We start from the raw sequence: 17,512 nt of genomic DNA, 5'->3' as shown, positions 1-17,512 counted from the left end.
ATCACCCGCTGACATCGCTGCATCGTCTGTGACGCCGATGCAGCGATGTCTTCACTGGTAACCAGGGTAAATATCGGGTTACTAAGCGCAGGGCCGCGCTTAGTAACCCGATGTTTACCCTGGTTACCATTGTAAATGTAAAAAAAAAAAACCACTACATACTCACATTCCGGTGCCTGTCACGTCCCCGGGCGTCCGCTTCCCTGCACTCCTCCTGCATCCTGTGTCAGCGCCGGCCGGCCGTACATCAGAGCACAGCGGTGACGTCACTGCTCTGCTTTACGGCCGCGCTTACACAGGATGCAGGAGGAGTGCAGGGAAGCGGACGCCCGGGGACGTGACAGGCACCGGAATGTGAGTGTGTTTTTTTTTTTTTTACATTTACAATGGTAGCCAGGGTAAACATCGGGTTACTAAGCGCGGCCCTGCGCTTAGTAACCCGATGTTTACCCTGGTTACTCGGGGACTTCGGCATCGTTGGTCACTGGAGAGCGGTCTGTGTGACAGCTCTCCAGCGACCACACAACGACTTTCCAACGATCACGGCCAGGTCGTATCGCTGGTCGTGATCGTTGGAAAGTTGCAGAGTGTAACGGTACCCTTAGGATAGGTTATCAATATCAGATCTGGGGGGTTGCGACATCCGCACTGCAGGAGGGTTCAGGTCTTTTTTTTTCTAACGGACATATTTTATAATTTAGTCAGGGAAGATGACACTTCTGTTTACTGTAATGTCCACCTGATAATGCCTTGTCTTTCAGTCATTTATCACACGTTTATGGACAATTTGCAAGTTACTCATTCCTTAGCATTATCTTTTTTAGGGTTCATAGCTTTAACTATTTATGGGACATTTAAAAATTTCATAATAAGTCGGACATATTTTTAAATGTTTTTAGAACATGTAATGTGATTTTTTTTTTTTTCTGCATATCTGTTTCCAGATGGAGGATGATTGACCACTATATGAGCAGGGTGCTTGGGACACTCCAGTTACTCGATCATTTAGATTTGATTGGGAGAACCAGTGAACTTGCAAGACTTTTTGGGATTCAGTTTTTGCATGTCCTAACTAGAGGATCGCAGGTAAAGAGAATGATGGAATTCTTAAATACTGCTGTACTGCAGCTTTCCGGTGGTTGCTAAAAAAGGACCCAGCACAAGGTAGAAGCAAATCAAAGTGGTATTCTCATCTTGACACACAATTCTAGAAGTAAAATATTAGTAAACCAGTACAAAACCGCCATTCCCATAACCATACCTAATAAAGTGTGGGTTGAAGGCTGCCATGATGGCAATGAAGGTGTTTATTCTGAAACTAAAATGCTGCACTGGAAGCATGAAGAATTACATGACAAAACTAATGATTTGTTATTTTTTCTTATAGTACCGAGTTGAATCAATGATGCTCCGCATTGCTAAACCAATGAATTATATCCCAGTATCTCCAAGCGCCCAACAACGAGCTCAGATGAGAGCCCCGCAGTGCATACCACTTGTGATGGAACCAGAGTCCAAATTCTACAGCAATTCCATATTGGTTCTGGACTTTCAGTCCTTGTACCCCTCCATAGTGATTGCATATAACTACTGCTACTCAACTTGTTTGGGAAATGTTGAGAACCTGGGAAAGTAAGAGCCATCGGTGTTTTTACCTTTCACATGAGTATGTGAGTAACATGAAAGTGGATACTATAGGAGGACTTCATGGCAGGCCCAAAGCAATTACTACGTCCAAATCTAAATGTAGTCATTATACCAAGGTTGGGTGTCATCGTGAAGCTTGCATATATTGCAAAAATAACCATGGGATAATTTCCTGTTTTAGAAATTTGTGCACTTTCCTTAAAAGGGTTGTGGGGACTTAACAATTGATGATCTATCCGTGGGATAGGTCATGCACAGTTGTGTAATAAAGTGTTTCCCCCTTCCTGATTTCCTATTCTTTTGCATGTTTATTACGCTTAAATGTTTCAGATCACCAAATAAATTTAAATATTAGACAAAGATAACACAAGTAATCACAAAATGCAGTATTTAAATGAAGGTCTTTTATTATTAAGGGAAAAAGAAATCCAAACCTACAGTGCTCTGTGTGGAAAAGTGATTGCCCCCTAAACCTAATAACTACATGTAGTTGGGCCACCCTTAACAGCAACAACTGGAATCAAATGTTTGCGATAACTGGCAATGAGTCTTTTACAACGCTCTGGAAGAATTTTTTCTCACTCATCTTTGCAGAATTGTTGTAATTCAGCCACATTGAAGGGTTTCCAAGCATGAACATCCTTTTTAAGGTCATGCCACCTCATCTGAATCATTTTAAGGTCAGGACTTTGATTAGGCTACTCCAAAGTCTTCATTTTGTTTTTCTTAAGCCATTCAGAGGTGAATTTGCTGGTCGTTTTGGATCATTGTCCTGCTACATAACCCAAGTGCGCTTCAGTTTGAGGTCACAAACAGTTGGCCACACATTCTCCTTCAGGACTTATTTTAGACAGCAGAATTCATGGTTCCCCTTACCACAACAAGTCTTCTAGGTCCTGAAGCAGCAAAACAGCCTCAGACCATCACACTACCACCACCAAATTTGACTGTTGGTATGATGTTCCTTTTCTGAAATGCTGTGTTACTTCTACACTAGATGTAATGGGACATACACCTTCCAAAAAGTTCAACTTTTGTCTCGTTAGTCCACATAGTATTCTCCCAAAAGTCTTAGGGATCATCACTGAGACGTGCCTTTGTTCTTATTGCTCACCAGTGGTTTTCGTCTTGGAACTCTGCCATGCCATCCATTTTTGCCCCATCTTTCTTATGGTGGAGTCATGAACACTGACCTTAACTGAGGCAAGTAAGGCCTGCAGTTCTTTGGATGTTGTTATGGGGTCTTCTGTGTCCTCTTGGATGAGTCTTTGCTGTGCTCTTGAAAATAAGGTAATCCAGGTGCACTACTATAGCTACCATAAATGTGGGAAGTGCAAAGTCAGCAGTAAGAACAATCAATGTCAAAAGGAGAGAAAAAGCACTACTGCAATTATGCACACTACACCTGAAAATAGTAAAAAATGTGTATATAAACTTTATTGGCACATGATAAAACACTTGACATAAAACATAATTGAAAACAAAAGTGGGTACAACCACTCAACATCCTGGAAAGATAAATATCAAGTCATCAGTATATTATAACATGCAACCCCGTACTGAAACCTATAGTTAGTTCCATAAACATTATAAAATCTAATATTTAATATAATCCAAGGCATGCAGAACCATAAATTGATACGGGTCTGCTCCCTATAAAGACCTATAAAGTGCTCTTGGGATAATTTTCATTGGCCGGCCACTCTTGGGAAGGTTCACCACTGTTCCATGTTTTCGCCATTTGTGGATAATTGTTCTCTCTGTGGTTTTCTAGAGTCCCAAAGCTTTAGACATGGCTTTAGAATCTTTTACACACTGATCGATCTTAATTACTTTGTTTCTCATTTGTTCCAGAATTTCTTTGGATTGCGGCATGATGTTTAGCTTTTGAGTATCTTTTGGTCTACTTCACTTTGTCAGGCAGGGTCCTATTCAAGTGATTTCTTGATTGAGAACAGGTGAGGTAGTAATCAGGCCTGGAAGTGGTTGGGAATTTGAACTCTGCTTCCCAAAGATGTGATAAATCACTGTTAATTTGTGTTTTAATGGGCGGGAGGCAATCACTTTTTCACACAGGGCCCTATAGGTTGGAATTTCTTTTTCTTTCCCTTAATGAAGATCTGAAACATTTAATTATGACAAACATGCGAAAGAATAGGAAATCAGGAAGGGGGCAAACACTTTTTCGCACAGCTGTATATGAGATCATTGTGGGTCTTGTATCTGGTGTCAGACCTGTACCCATCTCTAATACGATGACCTATCACAAAGCGACATCAGTTATTCAGTCCTGGGCAATCCCTTAAATCAGCAGGATATTTTATGAATGTCTAATAGATGTGTGTCCATGATAGATGCTTGAATACTGTAGATGTTTTTGTTCCCTAAAGACAACGGAGAGGAAGTACCACATGTGCGTAGTTCTCTATTCACACTTACAGGAGATTCAGAAACAGCCAAGCAGTTTTGAAATTGTCTTTATTTTTCCTTTGCGTCCCACTTACATGAGGAGCAACTTCTTCAGAATAGCCTATAACCTATTGTATAACTCTGGTTTTAATATGGCCAGCATCCTTTCCCTTCTCTAGTCCTCACAGGCAGGCTATTCGTTCCCCCTCTATTCGTCTGAAAACTCATTTACCGTACCCATGACTTTGTCATATATACAGAACCCTGGCATCACTGACACTCTGAAATAATTAATAATTACGATAGATTCAAATAAGAACATGTTGCTACTCGTTTTCTAATTAATCAAATTCACCGCACTCTCTTAGGATATGTGAAAATATTGTAACAGTTTATTCAACCTGATGGGAGCGTAACAGAATATTACAGCATATGCGATAAACAACGTTTCGGCTCAACCTGAGCCTTTATCACGTTATCGCTTATTCCAATAGAGGATAGTGTGTGAGGAGGGATAAGTCCCACTGGTGCGTCAGATTCTTTAAGTAATATACTGGTATGCTAATAGATGGGTATGTAAACAGAGGTTCCCCTTGCGGAGGGTATGGACCTTAAGAATCAGGATGGAGAGCGGCGCTCCCGCGCTGTGCTCAGTGTCAGCATGTGTTAGGTCACACATGACACATGCTGACACTGAGCACAGCGCGGGAGCGCCGCTCTCCATCCTGATTCTTAAGGTCCATACCCTCCGCAAGGGGAACCTCTGTTTACATACCCATCTATTAGCATACCAGTATATTACTTAAAGAATCTGACGCACCAGTGGGACTTATCCCTCCTCACACACTATCCTCTATTGGAATAAGCGATAACGTGATAAAGGCTCAGGTTGAGCCGAAACGTTGTTTATCGCATATGCTGTAATATTCTGTTACGCTCCCATCAGGTTGAATAAACTGTTACAATATTTTCACATATCCTAAGAGAGTGCGGTGAATTTGATTAATTGCTAATTCAGGGCCTCTAGGTCCATTACACCAGCACCTCGTCCCATTAGGCCGAGTGCACGCCAAATAACCCCCCCTTCTATGCTACTCGTTTTCTAGGTGTGAGGAGTTAAAATTTGGCTGCACATCTTTGCATGTTCCTCCAGACCTCCTGTACCAGCTTCGGCATGATATTACCATATCCCCTAATGGAGTTGCCTTTGTTAAGGTAAGAAGTCTTGCCTTGGTATATCCTGACATACTCTATATAATGAAGGTCAGTATTACACCTCTGGACTGGGACTTGGATCTTTTACATTTGCTAATGCAAATGAAATTTGATTCAAATTGTCCTGTTTTTTCCCAGGTTTATATTTAGGTTAGTGAAAATTATCCAGCATGGTATCTACAAGTCTTAGTCAATAAATATATTATGAGTTGCTCTTGGGAGGTCCAGATTATCCATGGGGAGATGCTGCTGTTGTACAATCTTTAGGACAATGCTCCACAGGAGAAAGTGCAACTTGTTCCTTTACTGCCACCTATAGATCGATGTCCATAATGGATGGTAGTGATGAGCTCTCGCCATGTATATCCAACACTTTATCTTCCCAACTTATCCATATCCCTGGATTAATTTTTGCTCACAGTCTTGTGGATATTATCTTATTCCAAGCTAATTATTTCACTATTCAACTTTGTATTTTTGTCTTTATTTAGGCTTCTGTTAGAAAGGGGGTGCTGCCAAGAATGCTTGAAGAAATTTTAAAGACTCGAATAATGGTGAAACAGTCCATGAAACAATACAAAGACGACAAAAGCCTTACTCGCTTGCTCGATGCCCGGCAATTGGGATTGAAGTTAATTGCCAACGTCACATTTGGCTATACTGCCGCTAACTTCTCTGGGAGAATGCCCTGTGTAGAGGTATGAAGGCTTCCAGATCACAATGACTGAAGAGCATGGTAGCATATGATTCCTTATATATATATGATACTGTGGAATAAATTCACTTCAGGCTCTTGTCACTTGTCAAGTTTTTAATGTTATTGCAGAAAGAGGCCTTAACATTTTAAAGACCCACGTTCTCTTCCACAGTCTGTGCCTAATCTAACTGTATAGTTGGGGGTTCATTACTATTCCCTGCAGCTTCATAAAATTATTGGGAGAACAGCATCAACACTGTGTGTGTGTGTGTGTGTATATATATATATATGTATATATATATATACACTCACTGGCCACTTTATTAGGTACACCATGCTAGTAACGGGTTGGACCCCCTTTTGCCTTCAGAACTGCCTCAATTCTTCGTGGCATAGATTCAACAAGGTGCTGGAAGCATTCCTCAGAGATTTTGGTCCATATTGACATGATGGCATCACACAGTTGCCGCAGATTTGTCGGCTGCACATCCCAAAGATGCTCCATACAAGGCAGGATGGATCCATGCTTTCATGTTGTTTACGCCAAATTCTGACCCTACCATCCGAATGTCGCAGCAGAAATCGAGACTCATCAGACCAAGCAACGTTTTTCCAATCTTCTACTGTCCAATTTCGATGAGCTTGTACAAATTGTAGCCTCAGTTTCCTGTTCTTAGCTGAAAGGAGTGGTACCCGGTGTGGTCTTCTGCTGCTGTAGCCCATCTGCCTCAAAGTTCGACGCACTGTGCGTTCAGAGATGCTCTTAGGCCTACCTTGGTTGTAACGGGTGGCGATTTGAGTCACTGTTGCCTTTCTATCAGCTCGAACCAGTCTGCCCATTCTCCTCTGACCTCTGGCATCAACAAGGCATTTCCGCCCACAGAACTGCCGCTCACTGGATTTTTTTTCTTTTTCGGACCATTCTCTGTAAACCCTAGAGATGGTTGTGCGTGAAAATCCCAGTAGATCAGCAGTTTCTGAAATACTCAGACCAGCCCTTCTGGCACCAACAACCATGCCACGTTCAAAGGCACTCAAATCACCTTTCTTCCCCATACTGATGCTCGGTTTGAACTGCAGGAGATTGTCTTGACCATGTCTACATGCCTAAATGCACTGAGTTGCCGCCATGTGATTGGCTGATTAGAAATTAAGTGTTAACAAGAAGTTGGACAGGTGTACCTAATAAAGTGGCCGGTGAGTGTGTGTGTATATATATATATATATATATATATATATATATATATATATATATATATATATATATATATATATATATATATATATATAATATACATATATATATAATATACATATATACACTAGATGGTGGCGCCTGATTCTAACGCATCGGGTATTCTAGAATATGTATGTATGTACGTCGCGCTTAGCACAGCCACATAGTATATAGCAGCCACAGAGTATATAGCACAGCGTACGTAACAGACAGCCACGTAGTATATGGCACAGCCATGTAGTATGTAGCACAGCCACGTAGTATATAGCAGCCACAGAGTATATAGCACAGCGTACGTAACAGACAGCCACGTAGTATATGGCACAGCCACGTAGTATATGGCACAGCCACGTAGTATATGGCACAGCCACGTAGTATATGGCACAGCCACGTAGTATATGGCACAGCCACGTAGTATATGGCACAGCCACGTAGTATATGGCACAGCCACGTAGTATGTAGCACAGCCACGTAGTATATAGCACAGCCACGTAGTATATAGCACAGCCACGTAGTATATAGCACAGCCCACGTAGTATATAGCAGCCACGTAGTATATAGCAGCCACGTAGTATATAGCAGCCACGTAGTATATAGCAGCCACGTAGTATATAGCAGCCACGTAGTATATAGCAGCCACGTAGTATATAGCAGCCACGTAGTATATAGCAGCCACGTAGTATATAGCACAGCCCACGTAGTATATAGCACCGCCACGTAGTATATAGCACCGCCACGTAGTGTATAGCACCGCCACGTAGTGTATAGCACCGCCACGTAGTATATAGCACCGCCACGTGGTATATAGCACCGCCACGTAGTATATAGCACCGCCACGTAGTATATAGCACCGCCACGTGGTATATAGCACCGCCATGTAGTATATAGCACCGCCACGTAGTATATAGCACCGCCACGTGGTATATAGCACCGCCACGTAGTATATAGCACCGCCACGTAGTATATAGCACCGCCCACGCAGTATATAGCACAGGCCACGAAGTATATAACACAGGCCACGCAGTATATAACACAGGCCACGCAGTACATAGCACAGTGGGCACCATATCCCTGTTAAAAAAAAATAATAATAATTAAAAATAGTTATTTACTCACCCTCCGACGTCCACCGAAGCTGTCTCGCGAGACCGCTAAGTCATCTGGGTAATTTCGCAATGCATCACTGGGAACGGAAGCTGGCGGCAGTATCGCGCACATCGGTGGACGGCGGAAGGTGAGAATAGCACAATTTTTTATTTTTTTTAATTATTTTTAGCATAATATCTTTTTACTATTGATGCTGCATAGGCAGCATCAATAGTAAAAAGTTGGTCCTGGATGGGGCGACACACTGGCACTGACTGGAAGGGGGCACTGACTTGAGGAGAGTAGGGAAGGGCCAATTCGTGGCGGGACTAAGCCTGTCGCTGACCAATCAGCAACGTGGGATTTCCGAGACAGGCAAACAGACGGAAGTACCCCTTAGACAATTATATATATATATATATATATATATATATATATATATATATATATATATATATATATATATATATATATATATATATATATATATATTAAAATTTGTTTGCACCTACATGTTTTGCAGATAATGGGGCTTCGGTGCACCTTTGGCATGCCCAAAGGGCTCAGTTCACCACTATAGCCCCCTCAATGTGCACATTGAGAGCTTTGTCATATCTTGATTGACAGCGTTCTAGCGAGTGCTGCTTGAACTCAATCAGCAGCTATACACCGCCGTATGAATAGAGCAGGAGCCCAGCTGCACGCAGTGTCAGTGTGTGCTCTCTGAACGCTGGTCCCAGCACAGTACCGAGCAGCAGCCGCAGACAAGAGCCAGCAGTGAGCACGCACACTAACACTGCAAGAGCCTGCACACCACTTATACCCATTGTCAATGGCTGCTGCTCAGTACTATTTTGCGGGCAGGAGCCAGTGTTGAGAGCACACACCATAAAACTTCTTTATTTGAAAAGATTAAAATAGGTACAGAAGTTGATTTTATAGAGTGCCAGATATTCGGAAAACTTAACATGATTTGACTCAGAGCCAGCAGGGCATCCAGAGTGTCCATTACACAAGGGGCACAGGCTTACCTTTGTGGCTGAAGCATGCAGTGATAAGTTCTTTATGCATTCAGATAGCACACACTGACACTGAGCGCGGCTGGGCTTCTTGTATTTTCACTGTGGAGGTGCAGAGCCGCTGATTAAATCAAGATGTGACCGTGTTCAGTATGCCAATTGAGGGGGGCATAATGGTACCCTGAGCCCTTTGGCCACACTAAGTAGAGTTCACATATGCCCCCTTATTTGCATACTAAATAAATGTTTGTTTTCTGGCAACTAAACCACTTAAATCTATACTACAGATATGGATTTTATAGGGGTAAGCCCCGTACATACATGTATAAGTGGTTTAACCTTTTTTTTTTGGGGGGGGGGGGTGACAGAACTCCCTTTTAAAGTGATTTTCCTGACTTATGACATATGCACAACCTAATAGCCAGTTACTGGTGAGATGTTTGCACATTTCCACATTAGAGGTCATCACCAAGTAGAACTATTCTAGTCTTTTTATGTTATCAGGAGACATATCTTTATTTTCTTTTCACATATCAAACTATAATAAAATATACGTAAGTGTAATCAAACTAAGGGTTTTGTATGATGTTTCCATGTATATGAGCTCTGAATCAGTAATCTGTGATCAGTGAGCACTTCACCAACCAATATGGGTTGAATGATCTTGAAATGTATTGTAGAAATTGAGAAATTGTTTTCCCTGTAAGCGTTTTCCATGCCTTTTACATCATGGTAAAGCTTTTATGTATCTGGCAAACATGCACTATTATTGCTATCCATCTGATATTAGGATATCTCATTCTGCAGATTCCACCCAAGTGATGACTTCTGCTTTATCTCCTTTTAGGTTGGAGACAGCATTGTCCATAAAGCACGAGAGACTCTGGAGCGTGCTATAAAACTTGTGAATGACACAAAGAAGTGGGGAGCCAAAGTTGTGTATGGTGACACAGACAGGTAATGAAATCATTGTTCTCTGCTTTTATGAAGAGGATTTTCCTGCATTAGGCTCTGTGGGATTGGCGGTCTCAATAAAATAAATTAAGTCTGTTTTTGGTCTGAGTTAAGATCAAAGTCACCCATTGAAATCAATGGGTCCTTGGGTAAAAAAGAAAATAAGCAGCACACTGATGGCATCTATGTATCATGCAAGTGATGCCTGTCTAATGTGTAGCAGAAGCTAGGGAGAGGTGCAGAGGAACAAAACAAATACAACATCTTATTCAAGACAGCAGCAGCGTTTTCACCAGGTAAAAAAAAGATCACAATGATTATTAATTATTTAGCATTGTGGAGAATTTAAGCACAAAATGTATTGAAGAGTCAAGAAACCCAATGATTTTTCAGAAGTCTTAGCTGCATATCTTTGAGGGTTCCCCTCCCCTTATCTACGGAAACATTGTCTTAGAAAATATTTAATTGAATATCATAAACCGTATTTAGCTGCAGATATAGTGGTAATCTGCAGGGAGATGGCATTTAAATCATGTTAGGCTGGTTTACTGGAGCAGTGGCTACAGGAAAAAATGAGGTTATATTCTCCCTGCAGCTGCTTGTTACAGACATTAGGGTGGTGTAGGGGGTTGTAACAGTCACTAAGTATGCGGTGATAATAATAACAGACCAGAACTGATCACAAAGGACCATGTTAAATCGGAATACTCCTGAACAACGATAGAGATCATACAAAAAAAACCATGGAGTTTGTACATTCCCCAATATAGAATAATGAAAATATAATAATAAATGCCAAGACAAAGTACTATAAAAATATACCACTCTTTATTAGTTATATAGAAAAAACAAGGCACACGAATATATGAAAAAATCGCATAAAATATACATAAATAGTACCACAACTATTGGACAGATCTAGAGATGGATGGTGCAAAAAATCTGGCGTGGCAGGCTATCCATAGCATGAGAGCGTTCCAAATACCCACATATATATATATATATATATATATATATATATATATATATATATATATATATATATATATATATATACACAAAAAGGGGGAACCTCAAGGAATGAACCTATGAAACTGGGTAAAGACCATATGGGGCTTATTGGTACAATAATTGAGCCATGAGGCTAAAACTAAAGTGCAAGGGTACCTGAGCTGTGGCATTTGACATCCGATGGGTAAGACAGGCTGGTTGATCTTTTCACATGCACTTATTGCACTTTAGTTTTAGCCTCATGGCTCAATTATTGTACCAATAAGCCCCATATGGTCTGTACCGAGTTTCATAGGTTCATTCCTTGAGGTTCCCCCCTTTTTGTGTATGTATATATATATATATATATATATATATATATATATATATATATATATATATATATATATATATATATATATATATATATATATATATATATATATATATACTAGACTGTGGCCCGATTCTAACGCATCGGGTATTCTAGAATATGCATGTCCCCGTAGTATATGGACAATGATGATTCCAAAATTCGCGGCAGACTGTGCCCGTCGCTGATTGGTCGAGGCAACCTTTATGACATCATCGTCGCCATGGCAACCATTATGACATCTACGTCGATACTGTGCCCGTCGCTGATTGGTCGAGGCCTGGCGGCCTTGACCAATCAGAGACGCGGGATTTCCATTATGACATCGTCGCCATGCTGTGCCCGTCACTGATTGGTCGAGGCTCGCGGCCTCGACCAATCAGAGACGCGGGATTTCCAGGACAGACAGACAGACAGAAAAACCCTTAGACAATTATATATATATATAGATGTGGGTATTTGGAACGCTCTCATGCTATGGATAGCCTGCCACACCAGATTTTTTGCACCATCCATCTCTAGATCTGTCCAATAGTTGTGGTACTATTTATGTATATTTTATGCGATTTTTTTCATATATTCGTGTGCCTTGTTTTTTCTATATAACTAATAAAGAGTGGTATATTTTTATAGAACTTTGTCTTGGCATTTATTATTATATTTTCATTATTCTATATTATGGAATGTACAAACTCCATGGTTTTTTTCGTATGGTCTCTTAAGTATGCGGTGAGCACGCTGTCATCACTCCCTTGCACACATGCTGCAGAGCAGGCTGTAAATCAGTGTGTCGAGGAATGATTATAGCCAGCTTCATTTTCTCTGTAGCCACAGCTCCAGTAAATCAACCTAATATGGTTTAAGTGCTAGTGACCTGCAGAATACCACTATATCTCCTGGTAAATTGTGTTTATTGAGGTGATAAACAAGAGTGTGCATCAGTGAGGCCATGTGGACACGTTCAGGATTTTTCGCGTTTTTTTCACGTTTTTTCGCTATAAAAACGCGAAAAAAACGCTAACATATGCCTCCTATTATTTACAGGGTATTCCGCATTTTTTGTGCAAATGTTGCATTTTTTTCCGCGAAAAAATCGCATCGCGGAAAAAAAAGCAACATGTTCATTAAAATTGGGGAATTGCGGGGATTCCGCACACCTAGGAGTGCATTGATCTGCTTACTTCCCGCACGGGGCTGTGCACACCATGCGGGAAGTAAGCAGGTTATGTGCGGTTGGTACCCAGGGTGGAGGAGAGGAGACTCTCCTCCACGGACTGGGCACCATATAATTGGTAAAAAAAAAAGATTTAAAATAAAAAATAGTCATATACTCACCTTCGATGGCCCCCGGAGTGTTCCCGCCTCTCCGGTGCATGCTGCCGCATCCGTTCCTTTAGATGGTCTGTGTGAAGGACCTGCGATGACGTCGCGGTCTTGTGATTGGTCACGTGACCGCTCATGTGACCCCTCACGCGACCAATCACAAGCCGCGACGTCATCGAAGGTCCTTCACACACAGACCATCTATAGGAACGGACGCCGCCGAGGAGATCAGCTGTCTGCAGGTGAGTATAACCTTTTTTTTTTATTTTTTTTATTATTTTTAAACATTCTATCTTTTACTATTGATGCTGCATAGGCAGCATCTATAGTAAAAAGTTGGTCACACTTGTCAAACACTATGTTTGACAAGTGTGACCAACCTGTCAGTCAGTTTTCCAAGCGATGCTGCAGGTCGCTTGGAAATCTTTAGCATTCTGCAAGCTAATTACGCTTGCAGAATGCTAAAAAAAAGGAGAAAAAAACGCAAAAAAAAAATGCAGATTTCTTGCAGAAAATTTCCGGTTTTCTTCAGGAAATTTCTGCAAGAAATCCGGACGTGTGCACATACCCTTAGACTGTATTATCGCTGATTGTAACTCCACCAATGCTGACTTCTGATAACGATCTCTACCATTATTCATATATTATCCTTATATCTTGTAGTATGTTTGTGTTGCTGAAAGGGGCAACTAAAGAACAGTCCTTTAAGATTGGAGAAGAAATTGCTGAAGCCGTCACTGCCACAAACCCAAAGCCAGTGAAACTGAAGTTTGAGAAGGTATGTGTAATGCGAAAATAAAAATACTGATTACAAGGTTTTAGTACTTTTGCAAAATAATAATAATAGTAATCTTTATTTTTATATAGCGCTAACATATTCCGCAGCACTTTACAGTTTTGCACACATTATTATCACTGTCCCCGATGGGGCTCACAATCTAGATTCCCTATCAATATGTCTTTGGAATGTGGGAGGAAACCAGAGAACCCGGAGAAAACCCACGCAAACACGGGGAGAACATACAAACTCCTTGCAGATGTTGTTCAAGGTGGGATTAGAACCCAGGACTCCAGCGCTGCAAGGCTGCAGTGCTATCCACTGAGCCACCGTGCTGCCCATATAAAATAAATAAAAACATATTGTGTGTTTTTTTTGTTTTTTTTTTAATACAAAAGAGTCCTATTTGTGTTGCCACATTGACAGAACCATGACTTTCTTATTCTTCCGTAAAGGTCTTGTTTTTGTGCAGGATTGGCTGAAGGTGTTATTGGTACTACTTTAGGACTATAGAACTTATTGTGTAATTTCTAAAAAAAAAAAAAAAAAAAAAAAAAAAGAAATTAGTTTTGGGATAAGGCAAACGTCTTCTGCATGTTAGAGTCCCAAAGAACAATTTGCATATTTAATTAGTACAAGAGTGTAAGACTTGTATGGTCTAGTACTGACACTCCCTACATATCACACTTCTACATCTTCCAGGTGTATCTTCCATGTGTTTTGCAAACCAAGAAGAGATATGTGGGCTACATGTATGAAACCCTTGAACAGAAGGATCCAGTTTTTGATGCAAAAGGCATAGAGACTGTGAGAAGAGATGCTTGTCCCGCTGTTGGTAAGGTAAGGAGTCAAAGTCAATATATATTTCAAAGTCTTCTCCCAAGTGCAGAGACTTGCCCCTATACCTCCATCCCCAAATGTGCCAAAACAAAGGGTGCATTCACACCGGCCAATTCACAAGCGTTCCTAGTAGAAATAAGTGAATTTGATCGGGTCAGGGATTATTTGGCAATCTATAGTGCTTACCGAATATGCTGCAGAGGGAACCCGGCATCCTGGATCGCACCGGCCGATCAGCTGTTCGGCTCCGCAGCTGCATGTGTCGCGGCTGTGTGAAAGTCAGTACACATGCATGGAGAGCCCAGCAAACAATCCGAGCTGAACAGCTGATCAGCCAGCACGATCCAGGAAGCCAGGTTCCCTCTGCAGCATATTCGGTAAGCGCTATAGCTTGCTGAATAAGCCCTGACCCAATCAAATTCGCTCATCTCTAGTACCTAGTATATCTCATTTACTGATGAACCTGCAGTGTAAACTGGCTGTCAATTATGAGCAAACCGCTTATTCGTCAGGTGAAATGTTAAAGCGTAAAAATCCTCATTCTCAGCAGTACATTGTCCTGTGTAAACCAGTGTGCTGCTGAGAACAGTTACCATCTGTGCATCGAACGATCTTTTATCAATCATTCTCTGCTCATGGTAAGTGCGGTCATCTGTCTAAACAGGATAGTAAACAATTGCTGAATCTCAAACCTAGCCAATAGGTCATTGAATATGTCAGGTCGGTTAGTGTAAACATGCACTTAGATGTTGCATAATCAGCATCTAATCATATACTTCTAATAACAGATTTATTTCCTTTATCTATACACTCCTGTTAAAATTCCATATTTTTGTCTTGTAGAAAAAAAATCATCTCAAGAAGAATAGTTTCAGAACTTTTTCAACATATAATGTCACAATCTGTACAATTAAATTGAAAAATAAACTGAAATTTAAAGAAATAAAATGTGATTCCATAAATATGCACACCCTTAAACTAATATTTTGTTGGCATGCCATTTTTAGATGACGGCATTCATTGTTTTGGGGTAAGAGTCTATCAGTATGTCACAGCCAGAATTTGCAATCTTTGCACACTCTTCCTTGTAGTAATGCTCCAAATCTGTAAGATTGCAATGGCATCTGAACATCTCTCTTGAGGTTAAACCACAGATTTTCAACTGGATTCAGGTATGGACTTTGACTGGGCCATTCCAAAACTCTGATTGTTTTCTGGTAAATAACTTATTTTGTTGATTTTGAGGTTTGCTTAGGGTTGTTGTCGTGTGAAATTCATCTTCAGCTTTTTAACAGAGGCCTGAAGGTTTTGTTGCAAAATTGACTGATATTTGGAACTGTTAATAATTTACTCCACCTTGACTAAAACCCCAATTCCAACTGTTGAAAAACAGCCCCAAAGCATAATACTGCCTCCACCATGCTTCACTGTTGGCATAGTGTTCTTTTGATGATGTAATCTTGGCTTGTGCCAAATATATCTTTTGGAAATATGGCAAAATAATGAAACTTGGTCTCATCAGACCAAAACATGTTTTTCCACCTACTCTGCCAGACTTGATATAGATTTTTGGCAATAAATAGCTGGGCTTGGATGTTGTTGTTTTTTTTTTTTTTTTTTAAGAAAATGCTTCCATTTTGCAGCTCTACCTCACAGGCCAGACATATGAAGATTATAAAGAGACTAGATGGTGGTCCGATTCTGACGCATCGGGTATTCTAGAATATGTATGTAGTTTATTTATGAAGTTTTCAGAATAATGCAATTTATACATAGGATTTGGCCGGCCGGGCACGACTAATTAGCGAAGCGTGGTTCAAATTCCGCGGGCGGACTGCGACTGTCGCTGATTGTTCGCGGCCGGACGTGACTAATCAGTGAAGCCAGGGCCGGCTCCAGGTTTTTGAGGACCCCGGGCGAAAGAGTCTCAGTGGGCCCACCTCTTTAACACATACCACGATTCATGATGCACAGATACAGCAGAGAAATATAGCACAGCCAAGTAGTAGATAACACAGCCCACGTAGTATATAGCGCAGCCCACGTAGTATATAGCGCAGCCCACGTAGTATATAGCACAGCTACGTAGTATATAGCGCAGCCCACGTAGTATATAGCACAGCTACGTAGTATATAGCACAGCCACGTAGTATATAGCACAGCCACGTAGTATCGCCCAGCCACGTAGTATATTGCCCAGCCACGTAGTATATTGCCCAGCCACGTAGTATATTGCCCAGCCACGTAGTATATTGCCCAGCCACGTAGTATATTGCCCAGCCACGTAGTATATTGCCCAGCCACGTGGTATATTGCCCAGCCACGTGGTATATTGCCCAGCCACGTGGTATATTGCCCAGCCACGTGGTATATTGCCCAGCCACGTGGTATATTGCCCAGCCACGTAGTATATTGCCCAGCCACGTAGTATATTGCCCAGCCACGTAGTATATTGCCCAGCCACGTAGTATATTGCCCAGCCACGTAGTATATTGCCCAGCGACGTAGTGTATAGCACAGACACGCAGTATATTGCCCAGCCACGTAGTATATAGCACAGCCACGTAGTATATAGCACAGCCACGTAGTATATTGCCCAGCCACGTAGTATATTGCCCAGCCACGTAGTATATTGCCCAGCCACGTAGTATATTGCCCAGCCACGTAGTATATTGCCCAGCCACGTAGTATATTGCCCAGCCACGTAGTATATTGCCCAGCCACGTGGTATATTGCCCAGCCACGTGGTATATTGCCCAGCCACGTGGTATATTGCCCAGCCACGTGGTATATTGCCCAGCCACGTAGTATATTGCCCAGCCACGTAGTGTATAGCACAGACACGCAGTATATTGCCCAGCCACGTAGTATATTGCACAGCCACGTAATATATTGCACAGCCACGTAATATATTGCACAGCCACGTAGTATATAGCACAGCCAC

The 17,512-nt window shown here is 41.4% G+C and overlaps 1 protein-coding gene across 1 annotated transcript in view; it reads left to right on the top strand.

Annotated features, from left to right (window-relative positions):
* Positions 1 to 17,512, top strand: part of REV3L (REV3 like, DNA directed polymerase zeta catalytic subunit) — a 263,811-nt gene that overhangs the window by 225,906 nt on the left and 20,393 nt on the right. The window contains exons 22-28 of the mRNA XM_077289474.1: positions 945 to 1,086; positions 1,388 to 1,632; positions 5,163 to 5,271; positions 5,763 to 5,969; positions 10,158 to 10,267; positions 13,614 to 13,728; positions 14,431 to 14,568. Coding sequence (XP_077145589.1) covers positions 945 to 1,086; positions 1,388 to 1,632; positions 5,163 to 5,271; positions 5,763 to 5,969; positions 10,158 to 10,267; positions 13,614 to 13,728; positions 14,431 to 14,568 — 1,066 coding nt within the window. The remainder of the gene's footprint in view (positions 1 to 944; positions 1,087 to 1,387; positions 1,633 to 5,162; positions 5,272 to 5,762; positions 5,970 to 10,157; positions 10,268 to 13,613; positions 13,729 to 14,430; positions 14,569 to 17,512) is intronic.

Source organism: Ranitomeya variabilis, chromosome 2, assembly GCF_051348905.1.
Source record: "Ranitomeya variabilis isolate aRanVar5 chromosome 2, aRanVar5.hap1, whole genome shotgun sequence".
Taxonomy (NCBI): domain Eukaryota; kingdom Metazoa; phylum Chordata; class Amphibia; order Anura; family Dendrobatidae; genus Ranitomeya; species Ranitomeya variabilis.
The sequence above is the reverse complement of the archived record's forward strand: the minus strand, read 5'-3'. Positions and strand labels throughout refer to the sequence as shown.